The 22,326-nt window shown below is 40.6% G+C and overlaps 2 protein-coding genes across 3 annotated transcripts in view; both read left to right on the top strand.

Moving 5' to 3' along the window:
• The first annotated feature begins 206 nt into the window (after positions 1-206).
• On the top strand, positions 207-15,760 carry LOC136840257 (probable ribosome biogenesis protein RLP24). 2 transcript variants are annotated; one of them, XM_067106885.1, is made up of 4 exons: positions 207-362; positions 13,121-13,307; positions 14,287-14,444; positions 15,357-15,760. In XM_067106885.1, the coding sequence occupies exons 1-4, from the start codon at positions 282-284 to the stop codon at positions 15,687-15,689; spliced, it is 759 nt and encodes a 252-aa protein (XP_066962986.1). In that variant the 5' UTR covers positions 207-281; the 3' UTR covers positions 15,690-15,760. The 2 variants fall into 2 exon arrangements, with proteins under 2 accessions (XP_066962986.1, XP_066962987.1); XM_067106886.1 differs by having other exon boundaries at positions 221-357.
• Positions 15,761-17,347: 1,587 nt separating this feature from the next.
• The window catches only part of LOC136840258 (uncharacterized), a 36,575-nt gene continuing 31,596 nt past the window's right edge, over positions 17,348-22,326 (top strand). The window contains exon 1 of the mRNA XM_067106888.1: positions 17,348-17,589. Coding sequence (XP_066962989.1) covers positions 17,467-17,589 — 123 coding nt within the window. The 5' untranslated portion in view covers positions 17,348-17,466. The remainder of the gene's footprint in view (positions 17,590-22,326) is intronic.

The raw sequence follows: 22,326 nt of genomic DNA, 5'->3' as shown, positions 1-22,326 counted from the left end.
TTCGCACATGGCAGACCGTAAACATTATATGCTTTATTCTGACTTAATAGAAGTTATTAGAATGTGTATATATAAATAATTCAGATCTACACCTATCTGACAAATGTTTAATTATAATCATTAAAATTTCTTTTAAACTCAATTTGATTACAATACAAGGATAAAATGAATTTATTTGATACTTTGTCTTTGCCACTTTATCGGCAACGAGTAGTTCTCCCGTCGGTCCTTGAAGCCATCTTGGGGCAAACGCCAAGACGTAAACAAATAGGTTGAGCAAAATGCGCATTGAAAGATGTTATTTCTGCTCCAGCAAAGTCTATCCCGGACACGGGATGATGTTTGTCAGGAATGATTGTAAGGTTAGCGAGTGTTATTAATGTGATTTACAATTAAAATAAGGTGTTTTGGAGGTGGTATCAGGTGTCGTGTGTTCGCTTGGCTGACGTCGCCAATGAGGCTAGGTTAAATCCGCTCCTGTTTTTTTACGATGTTACTTGTTATGCCGGAATTCTGCCACTTCCCAGATCGCGGTTGACAAGTGTTGCAAGCGTACCGTAGGTAATGGGCTACATTAACAACGCTATGCTAGGTCAGTAGAATTTGGCATTGTCTAGCCTATATTAGGATATGTAATTGTAAGCCGTAGTTCCGCGGTGAGTTAGACTATGGCAATTGACGTTTTCCTATGTTATTTTACTTGCTTTACAAGAATTTAAAGTAATATTTTGTTGGCCAGCTGTAACTAAACTGTAATCTACCCCTGTAACTGACCTTTCAAGGCTGCACGACACCGATGAGGTTAATCTAAGCCGGCATTCCGCAGCGAGCTCCCACCCCCTCCATATCTAATAGGGCAAAATTGTAACCAGTAAACACCCCTAAAATTACCAACCTAATGTACCCTAGGGGTGTTTACTGGTTGCAATTTTGCTGTATTAACTATGGAGGGGGTGGGAATCACGGAATGCGTTAGATGTGCCTCGTGTAGTCTTCAAAGGTCAATTACAGTTTAGTTACAGCAGCCGACAAAATATTACTTTAAATTCTTGTAAAACAAGTAAAATAACATAGGAAAACGTCAATTGCCATAGTCTAGCTCACCACGGAACTACAGCTTAGAATTACCAAATATTTACATCGGTGTGCTTTCTTGATGTGTTCTTGCACCTGCAATCTTTACTTTAGAAGAGGCAAATCTAACTAGGGTAGGTAGGCTAGGCTATTGTGTACTAGGCCAAATTGGTGGAGAAGAAGTTAAGTATACCTTAGTTTAACCAGACCACTGAGCTGAGCTGATTAACAGCTCTGCTAGAGGCTGGGTTGAAGAAATTAGACTTGTTTTACGTGGCTAAGAACCAATTGGTTACCTAGCAACTGGGACCTACAACTTATTGTGGAATCACGAACCACATTATACCGAGAAATTAATTTCTAACACCAGAAATAAATTCCTCTAATTCTTCATTGGCCGGGCAGAGAATCAAATGTGGGCCTAGGAGAGTGCTAGGCGAGTACGATATCGACCCATCCAATGAAGAACTCCCAATTGGTTGGGGGGGGGGGCACAGTCACAGAATCATGATTTTGATAGGTTTCACTTGATACCATTCTCGTATTTAGTACTTAAATTTTATTATGTGGTATAATGTGTATTTTGAATGTTTCTGACATTTGTTCCCTGAGCAGATGACCTAACCAATCACACTTAACCCAACCTAACCTAGGGTTCCAGGTCCTTATCCCAGTGCATGACATTAGTTAGAAAACATTCCACAGGCCTAAGCTTTCCTTATCCAGCATGATATGCAAACCATTGGTCCTTAACATAAGGAATTACTTGTGGTGAAGCTGGACACGGCCATTAAACTCTTGAACAAGGTGGTTAGGCAGTAACTACCGCCAGATAGGCGCGAATACCCACCTGCCCGGATGTAGGGTAAATGATTGGGGTTGAGACACATGGGTGGCAGAATTTTCACTTTTCACTTGATATTTAATTGGAGAAATAAAAAAAATAAATAAACCTTTACGAAAACCTTTCAAAAGATTGAAGCTTCATTGACAAAATGCGCTATAGGAAACTGCCATACGAACTAAAATAAGCATGTAAAGTCTTCGTAAAATAGGTGTTGAAGGCAATTTTGAATCCAATATGGTGTCTTCCCAAATACTGTAACAAAATGAATGGTGATTGGACACTTCCTTCACAGCGCTCATTTAACAGTGTACTGACACTAATTGCATATATATTGTAATGGACACTTCTCCACTACACCATAAACACTACCAATACCTAAACAATGTGCTCACAAACCTGATATGAAGTCCACAATGGGTGGAATCGTACCACTAATTAAACTGTGTGCAAGATAAATTCAGGGGGCAAAATAAACACTGCGTAAAATTCTTAAATTTAACACATATGTCACAGAGAAGTAACACCTGAACCTCAATAATACACAAAATAAATGAAAGCCACACACCCTTAATTATAAACAACACTTACACAATTAAATACAGACCTCAACACACTTATACCAAAAAAGAGAGGGGGTCCAGAAAGGAGGAGGAAAGCCAAAAGATAGAATACCTCTAACATGATACACTCTAATTTCAATATACAAACAGTTCCTCAGTGGTGAATGAATTCCTTCCAAATGTCAGGGAAAAATCTCCCAGTGGCGGGGTATCATAGGATCCACTCGGGCAGATGTGGATAATAGACAAATAATGGGTCCACATAATATGTCAGCAGTGGACTAGAGGCTGTGATCACACTGTATTAACCAATGAATAATTATATTACTGTGGGCAAGAGAGGTCCCACCGACAGTGATACTGGATCAGTGATGCTGAATGATAAGGGGCAGCTAAATCCTTGCAACTGCAGGGCAAGGTGGATCCAAAAATAATCAGGCTGCCACAACCAGCAAGCAGATAACAAACAACCAAAAAGCAGCAGCAAAGACAGGCAAATTCAGCACCTCTGGTGAAGATCCAGAAACAGACTGACTACTCGCCAACAGGAGCTTCCACAAACCCCTCTGCTGCATAGGGAGAGTGGGAGGGGGCTATTCACACAGCCACAGATCATGTCAAGAAAAACAATTGTTAAATATTGTGCTTAACAAGCAAACCCCCAGTGAGGAGGAAAAACAAGCTAATTCTTAATGCCTGAATACAATATTTCAACAAAAATTTAATATAAAAAACTAAAGTTTTTATCTAAATGAAACTAATAGCAGCATACTGACAATATGTAATGCTCATACATATTACTCAAGATTTTAGTTGTAATCAGCACGATAAAACATTTTGTTCCCTATATATACTAGTGAAAATATGAGACATGGAGTTCCCGTCCATCATGAGGTTGAACTGGAATGCATTTTTACCTTTAATCTGTGGTTTTATCCTTACTGACACCACAACTGAAGCTCCACAGTGCTTATTTGATTGTAATTATGCACATTTGTTCTTAATTCACTCACAATACCATTAAAAATACGTGAGAATGTTTGTTTATACTTTACTCACCAAATAGCGAAACTAAAGGGAACAATTTTCCAGCCTTATTGTACATATGGCTGCCACAAACATCCGAGGCGGACTATTACATTAGTGAACTGTTTCACGATAGAAATGTAAGTATTTTGTTGTTAGGAATTTTCATTTATTTAAGTCCATATTACTATGTATACTTCTTAGGACATGTAATGTGTACATATGAGTGTTCCCACTTTGGCAAAAATACAAGATTAAAGTTGAGTATGACAATTTATCTAAAAGGGCGAGAGTCAAGATGTCATGACGTCAAAATACAGGACTGAAATAAAGGTTTTAAATCCAAAATTATTGCTTAAAACACCATTATATTTGACAAAACTTACACTGTGTACAGTAAACCCCCTGTATTCGCGGGGGATGTGTACCGCACCCCCCTCTCCCATGAATTGCTAAAATCCGTGAATACTTGAAACCCCTCTAAAAACACTTAGAACTGCCTATTTTGATAGTTTAAACAAAAAAAAAAACTATAAATGCTTACACAGAAATCCACGAATAGGGGGTTTACTGTATGTGATATATATATTACACTATATATAATATATATTGATAAATAATAAAAAAAACGGGAAAATGCAAAAAAATAGCTACAGTGAACCCCCATATTAGCGGGGATCGTCCCACACAATAATCAAATAGCTAAAATCCGTGAATACTTAAAATCCTCTAAAAACACTTGAACTGCCCATTTTGATAGTTTAAACAGAGAAAAACCCTGTAAAAATGCATATACCTGAGTATTTTAATAGTTTTATCACAAAAAGTGCATTTATTCATGAAAATTATATGAAAATACAGTTGTTAGTGAATATTTCTCAGTGAAAAATACCACGAATGGGCGAATTTTCCGCAAATCATGAGAACGCAAATATCATAATGTTCACAGCAAAAGCGTTGAAATTTGTCTCAGGAATCTGGTTTGCTCCAACAAAAAATATTTTCAAACGAATTATAATGAACACATATTACATTTACTGTACTCAATTTATAACCTTATTCTGGTGTTTAGCTACCTAGTTATTTAAATATCTAGCGCTCTGGTGTCCCAATAACTCACTACAGTTCCCTGTGCAATCCCCAAAAGCGCCAGCGTTTACCACTGATGTCAAGGAAACGGTGTCACCGTCTATGGGTACAAATATTTTGCAGATTTAACACAGGAAATGGGCAGTTTGTTTACACAAGTGACTCAGCAAATATTGAGATGGCGACACTTGTCCACTTTTAAAGTGTTTTAAGTAGAAGTTTCGAGAGCGTCATAGCCAGTAAGTTAGCACCGCGCATGGCTAAATCTTAACGAACCTCTGTTTAATCGGAAATATGCCATATTTTGTAATTTAGGAGAAAACTGGTACGGTCTCGGCGAGTTGTGTAGAGGGGGCACGGGCACAAGTCTCACTCATGCTGATGGGGGGCGCGTTCGAATGCAGTTTCCTGGAAGTGTCCAAACAGCGGAGAAATGTCACGGTGTCTCATGTCCCGAGCGTTTACCCTAAAATTCCAGTTTGCTTTTGGCTGTCATGTGTTGCAGACATGTTTTTAGATCTCTTTGCCTGACTGTCGTTAAGCTCTTTATTTATCCCGGTGGGATCTTTCTGTATTTTTGTGTATATACTGCTTTTGATATTTATTAACCTTTTTAACCCGGACTAATATTTATGACATGTGAGCCCACGCGTGCATAAAATTACATGCTATTTTGGAGAAGTGGGTCTCTTTTTCCTGTCTTTTACCATATGTTAATTATCTCCCAAAATATAGGCTATTATATATCAATTTAAAGTTTATGAACTGTATCCCAAAATATAGGCTATTATATATCAATTTAAAGCTTATGAACTGTATTTTAAAGTGAAAGTATCAGAATTGATGTTCCCTGTAGGGTTAAGGGTTCACTGTCAGGCATCATTAGACAACAGACATCAGCTGACAACAACAAACATGAGAAACACATTACGAAACCTTATTTACGAAACTGTCAAGCTTGCCACTCTTATATAACACAATCTTTATTCTCTATGTCATTATTGATAACTAAAAAATATAACACAATCTTTATTCTCTGTCATTATTGATAACTAAAAAATAAGTGTATCTTATGCATTTCTAATACTGTATATCACAAAATTTACATATATACTGTGATAATCCCTCCAGATCACAGCCATGCATGAACCTGAAAATGTAAACAAACAAGATTTCTGGGTAATATGGCTGAAAGATGTGCTATCATCTGATTGATTTTCTTGGAAAAAGGAGGGAGATGGTCAGCCAATAAAAATTAACCATCTCCTGATGTAGGTTGGGCTTATTTAAGTGCGTAATTTGAAAGTGACTATATATCACCACACGGAGTAAGCAGTATATAGCCTCACGGGTTAAAAGGGTTAATATACAAACCCACGATTTTTGCTAGCCTTGCATAGGCTGTCATTCCCCTGCGTTTGTGTCTTAGGTTTGACGGCCAAGGGCATATTTTAGAGAGGCGTAACCGAGTGGTAATGCTTCTCTTCCAGTAAGCCCATTAATTAGATACTGAAGGTGTTTCCCCGTCCATTCGGATATATTAGATTGGGACGTAATAACTTCGCTCCCCTTCATCGATTGGAACGTAACAAATTTGCTGTCCTTCTTGGGCTCACGCCCTCCAGTTACAAGGGCATGACTACTTCGCTCTACTTGTGCTGAGTGTTCTTCTTTGCTGCCCGCGCTGTGGAGGAGTTGCGGGGGGGTTGCAGGTCAGCATCAGTAATTTTCACTACCACGGCACCCTTCGCAGCCTCTCCTTCTTCCTCGTCTCTCACCCTGTAGGTTCTTCTTCCTTGCTTTTTCTTTCATGTTGACAGTGAGCATCAGGCACAACAGTAGTTGGCTGGATATCTCAGTTTGTGATATCTTTGCCTGAAGGAGTCCCAACGTTCATAGAGTGTTTGCCTTGGGATCGACCACAGTACCTGGTTGGAATGGCGTAGGCCCACATCAGGGTAGTTCCTACTCTACGTCCCGTTGATGTGGATTGATTGCTGTCGTTGCTGGCCTTCATGTATGCTGTGGCACTGCATCTGGCGTATCTGTAGTTCCATCTGCTCCTACTGTGCTTCCTGTGTTATCGCTCCTGTCACTGCCGGTGACATTCCTGGCTATTGCTGTAGATCCAGCCTTCTGAACCACTTCCATAGCTCCTGCATCATCTGTCCTGATCACGCCTGCTGCTTCTCCTGGTGTTCATGTCCTGGGCTGCTTCTGTTGTGATCCTGCTTAGCTGCCCTGGAGGTTATGATGTTTTGTGTCCACCATCCTGTAGAAGATGTTGGAGTGAAGGTGAAGGAAGTCGCCCTGTGGGAGGTAGCCACCGTCTTCTTCAACTTATCTTCGATTTCGTCTTCTGCTGCCTCTTCCCTTCCTCTCCCAAGGTTTGAGGGGGTCCCGGGAAACCGGATAGGCCTCTGTCAGCCAAAGGAGAGGAAGGCTGCTCCTTCCCCCTTCAAGTCCTTTGGGCATCTAGGGACTGCCTCCTTCCAAGGAGGCAGTGGGTCTCTCGTCAGCTCTTCCCGACCTTCGGATACAGGAATCGATTCGCATTCCCTGGTTTTGTGTTTTGGGAGGTGCGGGTGCGCAGACCTCGGTGTGCGCTTCCGTTACCAGTCCTAGAGTTTCTGCCTCTATGACGGGTGCTGTTTCAGGTGCTCGTTCACATGCTGCTCAGAGTACTCAAGATTCCATTGAATATCGTGTAACCCGATCTGGTTCTGGAGAGTATTCTCCCCGGCCCAGTTCAGAAGCAGCACGAGAGAAAGGGCCGAGGCACCCAGGTGTCTCTGCTTTCCCTGCTAGCACTACTGTATAAACGCTCGCTGAGTGCTTACTAGTACTCGGTCAGGTTCCCAACCTGGTGTCTCAATCCTATCATTTCAAACACTAGGAGAAGCAGGGAAGAGGTTTCCTTTGGGAGTCCTGTGGGACTTCTAAGGGACTGCCTCTCTCCTGGGAGGCATTTCTCGCTTTGTTGGCTCTTTCCGCCCTTGGGCGGGAACCAATTCGCATTGTCCTTTGGGGTCTTGTGTTTCGGGGCCGTGCCCTTGTTGCCAGTCCTTAGAAGTCTGCCTCTAAATTGGCTGTGCCTGGCCCTTTATGGTTTCTTAGGAAGTTGAACCTTAGGGTTTGAGCATGGAGGACAGCAGACACAGAATTCCCCTTTAAGCCTTCTTCTCGGGGTGCCTCGGCCTCGAAGGAGTTTAGAGTTCAGGAAATTAGCGCTAGTTCACGCCAGGTGAGTGCGGCTCGGCCCCACTTGGTTCTTCCGAATCGGGTTCTCAACAACTTTTGAGTGAACCTTCTGCTCTTCCCAAGAAAAGAACTTTGCCACAGCACAAGCTCTCTTCTTCCCCCATGTGGCAATCATCACCTTTGGTTGATTATCGCACATGGTCCGCCTCTCCTGCTGGTCTTACTGGCAGGACAGGTAGGGGTGCGCGCTCTCATCTGTTCTCTTTTCCTCTCTGTTGTTCCGAGAGACACGAGACGACAGAGAGAACTCTGATGAATTTGTCGTTCTTTGGAATTCGGCTGCTTGGCGTGCTCTTGGTGTCAGTCCCCCGATCGTGTCGTAGTACAACCAGATATGTGAGGAGGGTTTCTTGGGATCTGCCAAAGTCTTCCTCCAAGGAGAGAGGTACAGGAGTTTCACACTTCGGAAGCAGTGAGGGTCTTCCTCGTCAAGTTGCAATCACCATCGTTTCTCGGAGAGCTTTGCGCCGATTTGTCAGCGCAAGGATCTCCGGAACTGGACCGCAGCTCCCCCAGTGAATAATCTTCATCACTTGCAACCCTTGCAGTTCCTGAAGAGGCTGATAGTTTGCTTGTGAAAGCATTCTCAACCAGATGAATACTTTTCTTTGGGCAAGGAGTTCATTCAGTTCGAGACACCAAGCTCCTCCCCCGCCTCGACAGAGTACGAATTTTTCTTGCCTCGGAGAGGTCTTGCTGACTGCAGGTTGTTCTGACTCTGCTTCATCCGGACTGGGTTCTCTCTCTGCTTCTCTTTGCCATGGAGGGTATTCTCTTCCTCAACAAGAGGCGGCAATCCTGGAGGACAGCTCTTGGTTTCCTCCAGGCAGTCTCCTGATGGATCCACAATCCTTCACTTTTAGGCTTTCTCTCCTCGGATGCGACCATTCCTGGAGAGAACCTTGCCTTCTGGAGACTGGTTCTGTCCAGGGGTGGGTCTTCCTACACCAGGCAGCAATCTGTGGGAAATTCTGGTGCTAAGAAGAAGGACTTTGTCCTAATTTGGATCTCCAGTTTCGTATGTCCCAAGTTGGCTCGACCCTTAGGAAAGGAACGAACCTTTACATGGTTCTGCCTTTCTCCTTCAGCCATTTGCCAGGTACTGTGGTAATCAAGTTTCATGCCAGGGCACTGCCTTGTCCTTTGGACAATGGCCAAGACCCTTGGGTCTTCGTCATCTCAGCTCAACCTTAAGTTCAAGCCAGCCTTCCTCGACTCCTAAGAAGTCTCGGGCTTCGGAAGAAGATCGCGGAAACACACAGCCCTCTTCTTCCCTTCTGGGAAAGTGCGCGTAGTTGTGTGTCTTTCCACCCTCTTTTCCATACGGAAGGAGGACAGAAGGGAAGAGAGGAAGAAGTATTGACCAGACAGAAGTTTTCCTATTGCAGATGCCTGGATGAAGTGATACTTGTCGAGTCTCTGGACCTGACAGCAACATTGACGAAACATGGGGATGGATCCCTTCAGGAGAAGTATCTATTTCCCTTGGGTCTCGGCAATTTTTTTCATCAAACTTCCATCCTGCCTCCTCTCCCATGCTCCTGATTCAGGAAATGCCAGCTCAGCTAGAGTCAATCGTCTTGGTATCCTGTCATCTTGCAGAAACTTCCCCATGGTGGAGAATGGAGGAGGTCTGCTTCCAGTCCTCCATCCTTTCCTCTTCGACCTCAGAGTTAGGCTAATGCTTGATTGAAAGGAACCTTTGAATATGCTTGCATATTCTCTTCACGTCATGTGTCTACTCTTGGATACACCAATCGAGGAATAGGCTAGGCGGACACCTGTAAGACTTTGTCTTGAAGGTGTGTGACCGAGATGATGAATACCTTCTCATCACCATCCTGATCTCAAGGCAGCCTTTTGGCCTTCCAAGAATTTCAGGATAGGTTGGGCGACAGTGGTTTCGTTGAACACCAGCACCACAGCAGTGGCATACATCAACAAATAAGAGGGAATCGATTTTTTCCTCCTGTTTCATCTGTTGACATTTGCAGGTACTCAAGTGTTCTAGCGGACTCAATAGCACAATTAGCCAGATGCATTCCCGGTGGGGATGTATTGGTAAGTGAGCTCAGCCTCAGGTTTGAGCAATCAGGACAGAGTGTGGTCATCACTCTTTTCCTCACAAAGAGACTTCTCAACTGAGGGATACCTACCATCTTTCTGTTTGCCTCCCAGCTCAACAAAAGTTGGTAGTTTTCTCGCTCCTCCGTACCAGACCCATGGGCCGCTGCGGTGAGGCATGCTGTCTTTATGGGAAACACTGATGTCTATGTTTTTCCCGCTGTATTCATCTGTTTCACTATGGGTTCAAGGAGCATTGTTCACCCAGAGTTACAGAGAAATGCTGGAAGACTTCGCCTTTCGCCTGACCTAGCTCTGCTTCCGAGGCATCGAGAAAAGTTCTTAACCCAACCTCCAGTGGTAGCTACACAAGAAGCGGTTCTTCAGGCATTAAATCCCTGTGTGTTCAAGACTGGAAGACTTTCCAACTTCTCTTGCAAGCATAGGCTGCTGCAGGGACTGGATCCATCTTCATTGGTTGTTGTCATCAATGGAACTTTTTGGGTCAGAGTCGCTCTTCAACAAGTCTGGACTTCCTCGTCCCCTCTGCCAAGGGTTGCTTCTCTCTAAAAGTACTCATTGCTAAAACAACAAATGTCAGAAAAGTTCAAAGCACATATTAAAACAGGAAAATATTTCAAGTTCAAAATGCAATAATGGTTTAGAGTAAAATAATATCTTTGGCAGATATGCAGATCGTTTGGTGAAAGTATTTTCTATTTTGAGTACAAACGGTAAAAAGGTGTGGTAGGCTGTAATGCTGCAAGTGGATCCCCATAGGCAAGGTACGGCTAGATCCAAAAAGATTTTAGCACTGCTTAGGCTATATTAGAATATGTGGTGTTGGCAAGTTATTGGTATGTTTCCAGCGATTTTTATTACCATTCCATCTAAGTGCTTTGTTAGTGTATCCCTGCATTCTGTAACCTGAGGGAGTAAACCTTGTTTACTCCCTCAGGTTACCAAAAATTTTTAATTATTTTTGTAGCTTAATCAATGCAAAATGGTCCCAAAAGAAAGAAAATAGCTTTTAAAAGGCACGCAACCTGCGTTTGAGGGGCATATCCCCCAGCTAGCTGCCGAGACACAATCCTTGCAGTGTTGTCCATTTTCACTTGTTTTGGTCCCCTAATCCATTTTTTTCCCACTAGCACGAACAATATAAACATTTTTCTTACAAACAACTTATTAAATAAATTTTTCTTACAAAGTTGAAATTAGAAACAAATTTATTTTACTTGTTATTCAGTAATACAACTTACAAACTTCATTTTCTTTTCTAGCACTTTTACAAATTTTGAAGAATATGATATTCTTCAAAACATGGTCCCAGACATAGTGGAATATCACATTCACGGTAGTGGAAGCGAGTGTCTTTTCCTTGCTGTGGTCAACGATTTATATGTGGGCAGACATAGCACTCTGTACTCTATTTTTTGGCACCTGGTGGCACTGGCATCGTACAAATGAAATGACGTGTAAAAAGTCGGGCTGGATTGAGAGTGCGAGCGGCCAGCGCAACCTTCTCTTGATTGAGAGCGTGAGTGGCCAGTGTGACCTTCCTCCATGAAGACTAATAAGGCACTAAGAGCATTGTATGTGGCTATTGGTGTGATGATGATGATTATTATTATTATTATTATTACTGTATTATTATTATGATAAAAAATAAATAGAAGTAGCCCAAATCAAATAAAAGAGCCCAAGTCAAATCAAAAATAGCCCAAGAAGTCGCAAGTAGCAGATTGTGAAATCTGGTTGCCCAAAGGTATAAAAAGTAGCCTAATTTGTGATTTGTATCCCAATCAGGCAACCCTGCATGCGGCCTCAGGCGCTGTTGCGTTTCCACAAGTTTGCCAAGTACCCAAAACAAAAACAATATCCATACAATCACCTATTAAGGCGCGCAAATTTAAAAACTTACAAACGTCATATGACGTGGGTAACCCGTGTGGGATAACTACTGCAACATGTCATATGACATGATTGACTTTTTACAAGTTAATATAGGTTAGTCTACCACAGGCTATTCTTAATTTTAAGAAATGTGTAGTTGGTCCACTAAGGTACAGGCTATTAAGAAAATCGTCATCATTTTGGTAAAATTTTATTTTAAACCACCATTTTGGACATGGAGATATATGTGCTTTGAATGTTTCTGATGCTTGTTCCATTAGCAGCCAATTTGGCCTAACCAACCAAACCTAACCTACACTAGGTTACTGGGTCCTTATCCTAGTGCATTTTATTACTTTGAATAAATCACCTTATTCTGAATGACAGCTATCGATAGGATTAACATACTTGTATTTTACTTTTTTTTTTCTCCCACTACTTATTTGCTGATGAAATGAATGTCAGAAATGTTCAAAGCATATTTTAAAACATTGAAAAAGACTTTCAAGTCCAAAATGCAAATGGTTTAAAGTAAAATAATCACTTTGGCACTTACGCAGATTGATTGGTGAGTGTTTTCATGTCTTTTGAGTACAAATGGGAAAAGGTGTGGTTAGGCTATATGCTGCAAGTGGGCCCCATAGGTACAGAAGCAAGGCTAGGTTTCAAATAGATTTCACCCTTACATATATTTGGATATGTGGCTTTCCGTTAGTTTTTGGCATGTTTCGAATAATTTCTGCATAGATTCACATTGAAGTGCTTTGTTAGTATGCCTAAATTCTTTATTGTTTATTTTTTATTAGGCTATTCTGACTGTCAGTAATGTGCACTGGTACTCACTAGGGTACGGTCACTAAGGGGAGCCAATTTAGAAAGATGGGTCATGGCTTCAAGTGGAAAATCTGACTGCAAGAAAAAATGTAGGGTTTTTCTAATTGCTGAAGATAACGTAACCCCTTATATTCTATGATTTGGGGGACCAATTTGGGAGAGCACAGTCAACTACGTGGCCTAACCTTACTTAGGAGTAGTGTCCTTTGTACAGTAACCTAAACTAATTTAGAATGCCAAGTCTTACCAGCCAGGTGTTGGGCCCTAGAGCCCTGCTTAACCTGACCTAAACCATCAGCTTCTGCTGGGTTTTGTGCTGTTTTCTTAAAAATTGGCTGCAATAGGTTAACTAAGCCATTTATGACAATATATTCAGCATTATCACATTGGAAAATATAAGAAAATCCACATTCCTCTAGTGTTAGAATGGATGATTAAATTGTAACTTTATTTTTTTCTGTTTTTCAAGGTCTTTAGATTTTGTCGCTCGAAATGCCGCAGGCTGTTCAATAGAAAGAAAAATCCAAGAAAAACTCGCTGGACAAAGTCATTTCGTAAAGCAGCAGCGAAGGAGTTGGCAGTCGATCCTTCATTTGAATTTGAAAAGAGGCGCCATGTTCCTGTTAAATACAACAGAGAATTGTGGGCAAAGACAAGTAAGTGTTTGCTACTATTAAACATTTCTCTTTGTTTTTCTTCTAAAAATTGGATTTTGAAGTACACTGTACCAAGATTGCCCCATCTATTTATACACTTTTCATGTATGGTTTTACTTCTAAACACTGCATTTCTGCGGGCATCAGAGAATGCCTAGCAAGGAATCTGTTGCATCTACTTTGTGATTACAGTAATATGGCTAGGCATGATGATTGCCCTTGTAAACCCCTTATTACATATGCAAATATGAGGGTGGTGGTTAACCATTTTCACAATATCAGCTGTTGATTACATTCAAAATATAGTGCATTTATCTGTCCCTAATTTGTTACTATGCCTTAACAGTAATGTGTGAAGTAGTTTTTTAGGTAATGGAACACCAAGATTGGAGGTTACAGTATGTTTGTTGCTGAAAGTGGAAAGATGTCACTTTTGCAGTACAGTATATTTTCTCAACTGTAAACAGCATTTTTAATTGTATTTGTTTTTAAATCATGCATAGTATTTACATTGAGGTTTGACTGCGATTTGTAAAATCAGGAATTATGAAGGGCTGCAAGCTGTTTGGGTTTTGATGCTTTTTCTAGCTCAGCTTTATCAAATTGTTCACTCATTTATTTTAAGTTTTTCATTTGTTTCAGTGATGATGATATATGTTTGACCTTTGCCCTTAATTCTCATTGCATTCAGTTCCTTGTTCATTCCAGTTACTTATTATTTAATACTTAATCAGGATTTGTTTTTTGGGAATGGAATAAAAAAGTCCTCTATTCCTGGATACATCTAGTTATATTGCATATTCTTTGTACTGTGGCAATCCCTTTCTCTGTACAGTTTTTCAAAATGTAATATACGTATTCATCAAAATAGGTTTATATTTTGATAAACAGCAGTTGTTTCTGGGAATATACCTCCAAGCATATCATTCAAGTGTCTGTGAAGCACACCACGGCTAAACCTGCATCATTTTTTAAACAGTTGAGGCCATGAAGAAAATCACAGAAATCCGCGAAAGAAGAGAGCGCAAGTTTGTGATGGATCGTCTTGTGAAAGACTTTGAAAATCAACGTGCCACCAACAGAAACCTTGTCAGAGATCACCTGAGTCTTGTTCGATCCCCTGCTGCTGGACTGAGAGTAAGTTTTGTGTGTGTGAAGTGCTTTTAAAACTGAGTAAAGTATTCCATATGCTGAATTTTTGTGGTAGTAACAATATCGTATGAAAGACATAGACTTAAAAATACATTTTACATTATTCATCTTTTTTTTTTTTTTTTTTTTTTCCCCATGAAAATGTACTTCCTTATTAACTGTGTAATATACTTCCTTATTAACTGTGAAGTTGTGTTGAGTCAAATGTTATAATGGATGTACACGAGTAACAAGGCTTGGAAACAAAAATTCCTCAAATGCACATCCAAGAACACATTTACGAGGACTTCTATGCACCACACAACTCCTTAAAACAACTTAAAGGCCTTATACAAATGCAGAGTTCAATTTATCCAGTTTAAAAGACCTTTGCTCATTTTTTTTGGAAAAGAAAGAATTTTCACAGTATTCAGCTTTGCTGTTTTTCTTTACATGTACATAATACAAAAACTTTGTCGTATGGAAATTTGCAAAGAATGTCAATGACCTGTTTCACAGGAATGTGTTTATATTTACCTGTAAGTAAACGGTAATTAATCTAAACTGTGGTATTGTATGATCAGAGTATGATTACAAAAAAAAAAATAAAAAGAAAGAGAGAGCAACCCCAAAGCATTTTAAAGTTATCCCTGATTTACTAGACTCCCCTTCAGGGTTCAGATCTGTTTCTTTTAGAATTGATGCCTCTATCTTTTGCCTTTTATTTATAACTAGAGGCTGTAGGTGATATATAGTCAGCAGTATAAGAAGCTTCAAAATGCTGATTGCCCTAGTTACTGTTTTGTATAAGGTGTTGTACTTCAGTTAACTATTTTGTTGAAGTTACTTGTGTTTAGTTGAAATTTCGTGTTGATTGTGTTTGTCTGATAAGACTGACAGTATTTCCTTTTCTTGCAGAGAGGGAATGTCGTCATCAATGAAGAGGACCTCGAGGAGGATGTCATGCAGAGGATCATTTCCGAGGTGTCAAAGAAGACCAAATCGAAGAAGAAGCGTGAAGAAGAGAAATCCTTGGTTGAGGAAGAAGATATGTCTGAAGAAGAAAAAATTGAGGAGGATGATGATGGTGATGACAGTGACAAAGATGATGATTCTGATGATGAGAGTGATGATGAGGACGACAATGACAATGATGACAAGGATGACGACGACGACAGTGAAGACAAGGAAGATGACGGTGACATGGATAGTGATGTTGAGATGGATTCAGATGATGAGAAGGATGAGTAGATGACATGCTATGTAATGTTATATATATTTTATAAAAATCTTGAAAATGTATAATAAAAAGTTTAAAGCTAGGTTGTAACATATTTTCACCTGCCAGAACTGTAAAAGTAAAAGGATGCATACTATTTAGAGTTGTATCATATTTTGCAGCTCTTAAGCTTTTCAAAAGATGTCTGGTTTTCCCTTCTCCCTGGGAAGGTTGAATAGTCTCTCTCCAAGGGATATATAATCTTTTCAGCAGCAAAGGTAAACAGCATTTCAGTTTGCAGTATATTGTACGTATTACAAGCTGAGCTTTCACCTGCACAGTGGGCATCTTCAGAGCAAACTAAAGCTACAGGACTGATATAAAAGTATTTTATAGAGGGGGGGGGGAACCTTGATTAAAGAAATGCATCCTTTAGTAGCTGTGGCTGGGTCTTCTTCAACATCAACAGGCATGTAAGTAAGACTTGGGTGGTACTTGAACAAAAAACCAATTGCCTAGACACCACAGGATAACATGAACATTCCCTATTCTACAAGGCCATAACATCCTATACACAGAAAAGGCCCAAAACAACATACAAGGAAATGTCGCCATAAATGACCTGATAATGAAGAATAGCCGCCCCCCCATGAATAACAAACTTGAGGTGCTAAGTCGTTTATCAATCTAATAGCCAGGATTTTGGATGCTGTAATATGGTTGTTGGTATGACAACCTTGCATGCCTGAAAGAGGATATCTTTCATTGTGGGTCTATCTATCCCCATCACGTATGGCAACATTATCAAACCAACGCGACAGCAAATTACTGATGGTTTTGAGATATCAGAACACTGCCATGAACCATGTAGATTTAGAATACTAGAGGCACTGTATTTCCTACAGAAAAGCTGACCCTGAACTCTCCCAATAAACTCTTGTCATTCACCACCTTAGCACAGGTTTGGCATCAGTTCTGACGTCGCTGCCAACATCCGAGAGTTAATAATAGATGTCAAAAGTAATTTCATGTGGGCTAAAGTGGGGAACAATCAAACGCAGAAATGTGAGTAATGCCAGGTACTCCCTACAACCCAAATCAGCACACACGGAGAGATCCAACTACAGCTAACTAACCCCCTCAACCAATCAGATCCAGGTTTTCAATCCAAGTTTCCCCTTTAAATACCCATGTATCTGACCCTCATCAGGCTCAGTTTGCTCTGAAGATGTGTATATACTCCATATTTGAAAGCTCAGGTTATAACAAAATACACTATGAATGGCAGTTGCTGTTTGCCTTTTTTGCTAAAATGACTAGTTCTCCTTGAAGAGCCACATTCATTATGTCCTCTTATTATTCCAGTATTATTGTACCATTTGTAATGTATATGGTGTATGAAACAAAACAGCCGTAAGTCACCATGTAGGGTTTTCCAGAACAGAATACCCATATGTAAAAATGAATGATGTAGGAAGAGGAAACTTTAGTATGTATAACAAATAGTAATGAATAGGTAAGTAAATGAAAACTAAAATAAAAATAAAAAAAAGGTTATGCCTGAGTATAATCAAGCAACTGAACTAAAGCAAAACTGTAATAACTGAATTATTTCTAATCTCTGTAAACAATGTAACTACCGTCGTCATATCAGATAAAGGTAGAAAGATCATTTTAGCAACAACACTAGATAGAAGAGCAATAAGATAAGATCAAGATAATGGGGACAGTTTATAACCAAGATAAAGTACAGTTCAGAGCTGTTCTGAGTATTTACCATGGCTCTAAAGTAGAGCTTCAAGAGTAGGAATGATTATGACACCAATAGGTCTGTTGTTCTTGGCCCTATACTTCTGCGAGTGTGTAGGCTTAACACCTTTGCCATTTTCTTACTTGGAAAGTACTGATGAGGTGGTTCAGCATGAAGAGGAGGTAAGTGATCTTACAGTGTGTTTGTAATGTGTCAGGGGGCCAATGATTGGCATTTCAATAGTCATGTATATTCATGATTACGATGTAATTGTAAATCTCACTGTTATCACTTGGAAATTACAAGAATAGGCACTGGTCTGCATTGTATAATTTATGAATTGCTAGCCCACTCCCTCTCATTTTGTCTTGACTTTGAATACTTACTACATACTGTATATACATACATAGTAGATTTTTTCTCTTAATTTCTCTGTTTTGTTTTTTCCTGTACTCTTTATCCATGCTTTTCTTGGCCTTCCTACTGATCTGCACAGTGCTCAAACCAACCCTGCTTATTTTTCTAGGCTTTCGATTCTACATATCTGCAACTTCCTGATACACTTCCGCAATGAAAATAAGCATTTAAGTGTTATGCCTTACCAAACTGTCACTGCAGTCAAAATTATAAGCTTTTTATATATAATAAAATAAGCATCATGGATCTTTGCTCTAGTCGCTAATACTCTAGTAATCTCTTTCCACTTCATCCAGACTGTTGTTACTTGGTAGTGCCTTGACAATCCACTATGAAGGGAAGTATGAGATTTTCCAGATCCGCTTTTTCCAGTGAAAATTAAGAGGACTAAGGGTAGGTTGATTGACAGGTGAGATACCATGGAAAGCTGAGTGTGAGGGACTTGACTAACACTTGTAAGTGCTCATAAAGTCAGGTGTAAATAATTAATGTATGAGCAAGAAGCTCAATGATTGCTTGTGCAGTTGTGATTATGGTATACGTCTTTCATGGCCAAGGCCATGTGGAACAAGCAGAGAACAAAGCCTACAAGGGATCTGCAAGTAGCTCCAAGTGGCAAGAATTTTAAATTGTAATTGGTTTTATTATACTGTATGTGAGAATTTCAAATCTGATAATTAGGCTATATAGTAATTTAATTTGGATGATTACCAAATTTAAAAATTGGTGGTTTGGATGAGGGTGCTTTAATTATTTCATTCTTACACTTGGGCTATTACCACTCAATTAGGCTACTTCCCTGTAGGTGTGGTAGCATGTAGGCATTGCTGGAGGGTTTGTAGCATCCTTCCATCCCCTAACAGCACTACGCTAACCTTTTTACATCCATTCCAGCTTCCTCTCTTCCATCTAGCTATCTAACCTCTCTAACTTACTTCTTGGTGTAACTACTCTATGGGGTTTTTCCCAGTTTCATCTTTAGATTCTTGTACTTCATTTCATTTATTCCCTGGATCTCTTTTTGCTCATATCTTGCTCTCCAAGCACTCTCACCCCCTCTTTTCACTGTCTTAAGCAGTGAATGGCTTTGGGTTTTATTGCACTATAAATACATGTGATAGTACTAAATCAACTCCTCTCCCCCACTGTAGGACTCATAACCTAACCATATATTGTATGGTGATCTACGCTTATTGTAATTCATATTCCCATATGATGTATACAGATTTTTTCACAACTGATGCCAAGAGATGTGTAAGGTTTTTTTTTTTTCGTATACAACCTATGTTTTCATTCAAAGTTTTCACATTTGAGTTGCAAAATATTGAAAATATAGGGAAACTGGTCTTTAGAATGAAAATGACAAATTTTTAATTTATTTGTATTTTTCATAACTAACAAACCTGAGGTCTTTACGTATGGGGAAAATCTCTCTAGCGCAGCTGGATCCAGTTAAAAACAGAACAAGGTTTGGTGGCAGGAGTGTTTCAACCAATGGGGAGAGAGAATAGGTGGGGCCTGACCTCTTCTCCCCTTCACATATGCAGTGAGTCACCAGTAATCTTCCAGCCCAGGTAACTGTATGAGGGGTGGCTTGAGGTGAACCATTTATGTAAAGACCTCAGATTTGTTAGTTATGAAAAATATAAACTGATTAAAAATTTGTCACCTGTTCATATACGGAACAAACTGTAGGTCTTTACATGTGGGGAGACTTACTTTTGGTGGGATGATAAAGTAAGCTTTAGAACCAACTGGTGGTTTGGCTCACCTGAGCTCACTTTCTGATCAGTTAGAGCATGAGAAAGAGTCATATGCCTCTGATCTGTAGATTCTCAACAGCCAGACATCCAGGGTTTGACACAACTGGAACTCCAGTCTATATTGTGTCTAAGAAGAACAGAACCAGTAATTGCGGAGACAAGAAAACCAAAGGTAGCTAATGACCTTGTTCTGTTGTCAATCCCTCTCTCCTGTAAGAGAGAAGGTAGGACTTGTTTCTATTTCTACAATTTGTATTGTGTAGGAACAATCATCATAGAGAAAATTTTTGTAGGAACAATCATAATATAAAAAATAGAATGGGTGGTCACTCGCCTTTATCTAGCCAGTTTCAGCTAATGAAGGCTCAAACCTCTCCCCTGCCTGCTGGAAGAGAAGAAGAAAGAGAAAGGGAAAAAAGCCAGTCACCCCATTCACCCTCACTTTCACAACCAACATCTTAGGCAAGATACAACCTGTCCCACTAGGGGCACTGGATGAGCTACACAACTTGTTGAGCAGTCACCACCAGACCCAAGGAAAAATAGTGTCCAAGGACCTATAGGCAACATCCCCTAGGTAGAAGGAGCCGAAGGTCATTTGACGAACCCATGTACCAGCCTTCAATATCCTATGAACTGACAGGTTCTTTCTGAAGACAATAGAAGGGCCAAAGCCCCTAACATCATATGCTCTTGCATGTACTATATTGGCATCTACATTAAAATAATTGCCATAAGCATGTCTAATTACTTCAAGTCAAAAGATGATGATGTTTCAGCCCAGCCCTAGGAGAGCTGTTAATCAGCTCAGTGGTCTGGTAAAACTAAGGTATACTTAACTTTTTTTCTTGGACACTTCTTTCTTGTTCCGGCCCATGCTAACAAAAAGTCTTCGACACTCAGGTCTGAAATGTCGAATCCTTTTTAGATAGTTTCACAGAATCCTAACAGGACATAAAAGTAACTCCTCTGGATCATTATCAACAAAATCTCTCAGGGAGGGGATAGAAAAGGACTCAAATCTGTTGTTGGGAACCAAAGGATTTTAAGTCTTAGCTACGAATTCCAGGACAAATTTGAAGGCTACCGACCCCAACCCCTTGAGCGTCTAACATTAAAAGAAAGGTCATGAAGTTCTACTCTTTTCATTAAGGATAAAGCCGGTAAGAAAACCATCTTGAGGTCATATCTCTGTCTGATGAACCCTGTACAGGTTCATATGGTGCAAGAATGAGGCTGCTAAGGACCAGGGTCATATCCTAGTAAGAAGGCCTCCCATGAGGAGGAGAGGTCTACCCTTTTCAGGTGCAGAACAAGCCCTAGAGCAGCCCTGTAACCGTTAATGGCTGACACAAAGTAGCTTCTCCCTACAGAGGAATACAAGGAAGTCGGCTACTTGCTGAATAGAAGTTCAGAACAGAGAGAAACCCAGCTGACGACACCAATCACAGTAGATGGCCCATTTTCCCTGGTACACAGCTGTAGACTTCCTGAGATAGCCAGACATCTCTGATACTGCTCTGCGAGAAAAGCCTCTTGCTTGCAGGAGATGCTGGATAGTCTCCAACCTTGAAGAGAAAGGGATCCTACTGATTGGTGGAACCTCTCTATGTGCAGTTGGCAAAGGAGGTTGTGCCAGGGGGAAATCTCTCTCAGTGCCTCAGCCAGCAGGGCCAGTGGGTCAAGATACTACTCGAAGTGTGGCCACAAGAGAGCCACCAGGGTCATTCTGAGGTTCTGAAAGATCATTACCCTGCTGATTACTTGGCGAATCATGCAAAAAGAAGGAAAGGAGTAAATGTCCAGATTGTCCCAAGGATACTGCACAGCGTCTTCTGCCAAGGCCCAAGGATCTGGAACGACCAACAAAACGTCTCCAGTTTCTTGATGACCCTGATGACTCAGCTCATCTGCCACTACATTTCTCTTGCCTAGAATGAATCTGGCTGAAAGATCCACTGAGTGAGTCACCACCCACTGGTGCAGTTGTATTGTCAAACCATGAAGTTGACGGTATACCAGTCCCCGTTTGTTGACATATGCCACCACCATGGTATTGTTGGACATTAGAACCATGGAGTGCTCCATCACACGTTCCTTAAACACCTGAAGGGCTAAGAAAGCCACCTTTAGTTCTAGGATGTTGATGTGAAGCTGCTTTTCTTGGTAGTCCCACACACCTGAAGTCAGGTCTTCCAAGTGTGCCTCCCAACCTTTGTTTGAGGCGCCTGAGAACAGAAGAATCTCCGGAGGGGAAGCATAAAGGGGCACTCTTATGGTCAGGTTCCTGTCATCCAAGCCACCATGCCAAGTCCTGTCTCACTTCCTTCGAGAGAGGAACTCGAAGAAGGGATAATCCTTTGATGGGGACCAAAACTCTCTCAACCTCCACTGGAAAGATCAAAGGTGTAGACGTCCGTAAGGAACAAGCTTCTCCAGGGACGACAGGTGACCTAGAATGATCTGCCACTGATGTGCTGGTTGTTTTTGTCTGGAAAGGAAGGGCTGAACAATGGTCTTGAACTTGTCGATGTGTGGATCTGATGGAAAGACCCTCACTGCTGCTGTCTATTAGCATGCCCAGTTACAGTGTTCTTTGGCTAGGCATAAGGTTTGACTTCTCAAAGTTTACCATAAATACTCGTGTAACACACGATCTCGCATATCGTGCAACCCCCAAATTTTCAATCATAAAAAATTATTTCATCATTTATCTCGTATACCATGCGAGTCTCTTTT

Source organism: Macrobrachium rosenbergii, chromosome 7, assembly GCF_040412425.1.
Source record: "Macrobrachium rosenbergii isolate ZJJX-2024 chromosome 7, ASM4041242v1, whole genome shotgun sequence".
Lineage (NCBI taxonomy): Eukaryota > Metazoa > Arthropoda > Malacostraca > Decapoda > Palaemonidae > Macrobrachium > Macrobrachium rosenbergii.
The sequence above is the reverse complement of the archived record's forward strand: the minus strand, read 5'-3'. Positions and strand labels throughout refer to the sequence as shown.